Here is a 4159-nt window from a genome sequence, read left to right as displayed (position 1 = left end):
GTAAGGTTCCCCAGAGGAAGATCCACTATTTCACCTTCCTCCAGATGATGCAGCTACTGGTGCTGTGTTGCTTTGGCATGTCCCCTCTACCCTACATGAAGATGGCATTCCCTCTCTTTATGGTACTGCTTATACCTATCAGGTACAACACAGTGTACATTACACTACACACTAGGTAGTACACTACGGCAGGTCCCCTCTACCCTACATGAAGATGGCATTCCCTCTCTTTATGGTACTGACAGCCAGACAATATGTTCCTCCATCATGTACAGTAGACTACAGACAATATGTTCCTCCATCATGTAGACTACAGACAATATGTTCCTCCATCATGTACAGTAGACTACAGACAATATGTTCCTCCATCATGTACAGTAGACTACAGACAATATGTTCCTCCATCATGTAGACTACAGACAATATGTTCCTCCATCAGGTACAGTAGACTACAGACAATATGTTCCTCCATCATGTACAGTAGACTACAGACAATATGTTCCTCCATCATGTACAGTAGACTACAGACAATATGTTCCTCCATCATGTAGACTACAGACAATATGTTCCTCCATCATGTACAGTAGACTACAGACAATATGTTCCTCCATCATGTACAGTAGACTACAGACAATATGTTCCTCCATCATGTACAGTAGACTACAGACAATATGTTCCTCCATCATGTACAGTAGACTACAGACAATATGTTCCTCCATCATGTACAGTAGACTACAGACAATATGTTCCTCCATCATGTACAGTAGACTACAGACAATATGTTCCTCCATCATGTACAGTAGACTACAGACAATATGTTCCTCCATCATCATCATGTACAGTAGACTACAGACAATATGTTCCTCCATCATGTACAGTAGACTACAGACAATATGTTCCTCCATCATGTACAGTAGACTACAGACAATATGTTCCTCCATCATGTACAGTAGACTACAGACAATATGTTCCTCCATCATGTACAGTAGACTACAGACAATATGTTCCTCCATCATGTACAGTAGACTACAGACAATATGTTCCTCCATCATGTACAGTAGACTACAGACAATATGTTCCTCCATCAGGTACAGTAGACTACAGACACCATTGTTCAAGCCTATAGTTCACACGTCACGCTCACCCTCAGATGTCTTTCCTGTTAGCTAGTGTTAGCTAGTGATAGCTAGTGATAGCTAGTGTTAGCTAGTGTTAACTAGTGTTAGCTAGTGATAGCTAGTGTTAGCTAGTGATAGCTAGTGTTAGCTAGTGATAGCTAGTGTTAGCTAGTGATAGCTAGTGTTAGCTAGTGTTAGCTAGTGATAGCTATTGTTAGCTAGTGTTAGCTAGTGATAGCTAGTGTTAGCTAGTGTTAGCTAGTGATAGCTAGTGTTAGCTAGTGTTAGCTAGTGATAGCTAGTGATAGCTAGTGTTAGCTAGTGTTAGCTAGTGATAGCTAGTGATAGCTAGTGATAGCTAGTGTTAGCTAGTGTTAGTGATGCTTGTCCTATTTGAAACATCACCATCTACTGGCAGCATGTAGCTGACAGATTCAGGAGCTTGAAAACCCCATTAGAGAAAAAAGCTTGAAACCCCATTAGAGAAAAAGCTTGAAACCCCATTAGAGACAGAGCTTGAAAACCCCATTAGAGAAAAAAGCTTGAAACCCCATTAGAGACAGAGCTTGAAAATCCCATTAGCGAAAGAGTTTGAAACCCCATTAGAGAAAGAGCTTGAAACCCCCATTAGAGAAAGAGCTTGAAAATCCATTAGAGAAAAAAGCTTGAAAACCCCATTATGGAAAAAAGCTTGAAACCCCATTAGAGACAGAGCTTGAAACCCCATTAGAGAAAGAGCTTGAAACCCCCATTAGAGAAAGAGCTTGAAACCCCATTAGAGAAAGAGCTTGAAACCCCCATTAGAGAAAGAGCTTGAAACCCCCATTAGAGAAAGAGCTTGAAAATCCCATTAGAGAAAGAGCTTGAAACCCCATTAGAGAAACTTGAGAGAGCTTGAAACCCCCATTAGAGAAAGAGCTTGAAAACCCCATTAGAGAAAGAGCTTGAAACCCCCATTAGAGAAAGAGCTTGAAACCCCCATTAGAGAAAGAGCTTGAAAATCCCATTAGCGAAAGAGCTTGAAACCCCCATTAGAGAAAGAGCTTGAAACCCCATTAGAGAAAGAGCTTGAAACCCCCATTAGAGAAAGAGCTTGAAATCCCCCATTAGAGAAAGAGCTTGAAACCCCATTAGAGAAAGAGCTTGAAACCCCCATTAGAGAAAGAGCTTGAAACCCCCATTAGAGAAAGAGCTTGAAACCCCCATTAGAGACAGAGCTTGAAACCCCATTAGAGGAAAAAAACTACAGTGGAATGTAATTCATTATGCATTTATTTTCTTTCAGCTCGTTTCGGAGTCAAAGAGTATAATTTCAGTATAGTTCTAGTTTTTAAAATGTTTTTGTTAATTATTTTATTTAAGTTTACTAAAATGTTTTTCCAATTTTAGTTTTTATTTGAGTTTCTATTTACAAAAATAACCTTGGAATGGGGTGTGAGATAAAGCACATTCAAGTCCAGGCATCAAGTACTCACACTACCACCAGCGTCGACATTGTGCCAAAAGTCCAAAGTTAGAAATTGTATCTTACATTTGTTTATTATTTTTTGGGAGAATTAACATATCTTTCAATTCTGTTTACATTATTTAACAGTTTTGACAAATGTAAATTATATTTAACGACATCACCAGCTGTTTGTCAAAGCGCCGGAAGTTCAAATACCACCGTAACCAAACGGTCTGTCTGTCACGTCCTGACCAGTATAGAGGATTATCTGTTATTGTAGTTTGGTCAGGACGTGGCAGAGGATAGTTAGTTTATGTATTCCGGGGTTTTGGATTTCTTTTCTATGTTTGTGTTTCTATGGGTTTTCTATCTGTTCTGTTTCTATGTTAGTTCATTGGGGTATGGACTCTCAATTGAAGGCAGGTGTTTTCTAGTTGCCTTTGATTGGGAGTCCTATATATTAGGGTGTGTTTGGTCTTGTTGTTTGTGGGTAGTTGTTTTAGCACTGCTATACTGTTCCTGGCGGTCGTTGTTTTCTTGTTTTTGTTCGTGGTGTTCACATTATAATAAATTATGATGAGCACGCAATCCGCTGCATATTGGTCCACTTTTTCCGACAGCGATTTCAACATATCTTCTGACGAAGAGGAACGTGACACTGTCCCTTGTTACCAGATGGCATAAGGGTGATACAGTACCCACTAACTGACTTCTTCTTCCTGTTTCAGGAACTGTGTTCTTCCTCACATCATCGAGGCTAAATACCTGGATATCATGGACGCCCAACACATGTAACTACAGACACAGACCAACACATATAACTACAGACACAGACCAACACAGTTAACTACAGACACAGACCAACACATTTAACTACAGACACAGACCAACACATATAACTACAGACACAGACCAACACATATAACTACAGACACAGACCAACACAGTTAACTACAGACACAGACCAACACAGTTAACTACAGACACAGACCAACACATTTAACTACAGACACAGACCAACACATATAACTACAGACACAGACCAACACATATAACTACAGACACAGACCAACACATGTAACTACAGACACAGACCAACACATATAACTACAGACACAGACCAACACATATAACTACAGACACAGACCAACACAGTTAACTACAGACACAGACCAACACATATAACTACAGACACAGACCAACACAGTTAACTACAGACACAGACCAACACATGGATAGAAGGACTCTGTTTTTCTAAGAGAACAAAACGGAACAGAGGACAATAGAAACATAGAAACTGTCAGATTGTGTAGTAGACAATAGCATCCATCTATCCATTCATACAGGTGAAGCACTGGTCCAAAAGGATGGAGGGAGAGCGAGAGAGAGAGAGAGAGAGAGAGAGAGAGAGAGAAGTGCCCATCAGAACCTTTATGAACAGACAGACCAGATGTCTCCTCTCTCTACCAGCAGGAACAGGTCTGGACCAGCACCAGGTGATCAAAAACCAGGACCAACCAGAACTCTGATCCACCTCTCCTCTCCACAGCTTCTTAGAACTCCAGTCCAGTGCCATAAAGCTTCATTACTGCAT

General features: G+C 40.4%; 1 protein-coding gene across 1 annotated transcript in view; it reads left to right on the top strand.

Moving 5' to 3' along the window:
• Positions 1–3361, top strand: part of LOC106596642 (solute carrier family 4 member 11) — a 48521-nt gene extending 45160 nt beyond the window's left edge. The window contains exons 12-13 of the mRNA XM_082957300.1: positions 1–142; positions 3294–3361. The exon at positions 1–142 is cut by the window's left edge and continues 28 nt beyond it. Of these exons, the coding sequence (XP_082813426.1) occupies positions 1–142; positions 3294–3360 (209 nt within the window). The 3' untranslated portion in view covers position 3361. The remainder of the gene's footprint in view (positions 143–3293) is intronic.
• The last annotated feature ends 798 nt before the right edge of the window (positions 3362–4159 follow it).

The sequence above is a fragment of the Salmo salar genome, chromosome 01 (genome assembly GCF_965601325.2).
Source record: "Salmo salar chromosome 01, fSalSal1, whole genome shotgun sequence".
NCBI lineage: Eukaryota > Metazoa > Chordata > Actinopteri > Salmoniformes > Salmonidae > Salmo > Salmo salar.
This window is presented reverse-complemented; position numbering and strand designations above follow the sequence as displayed.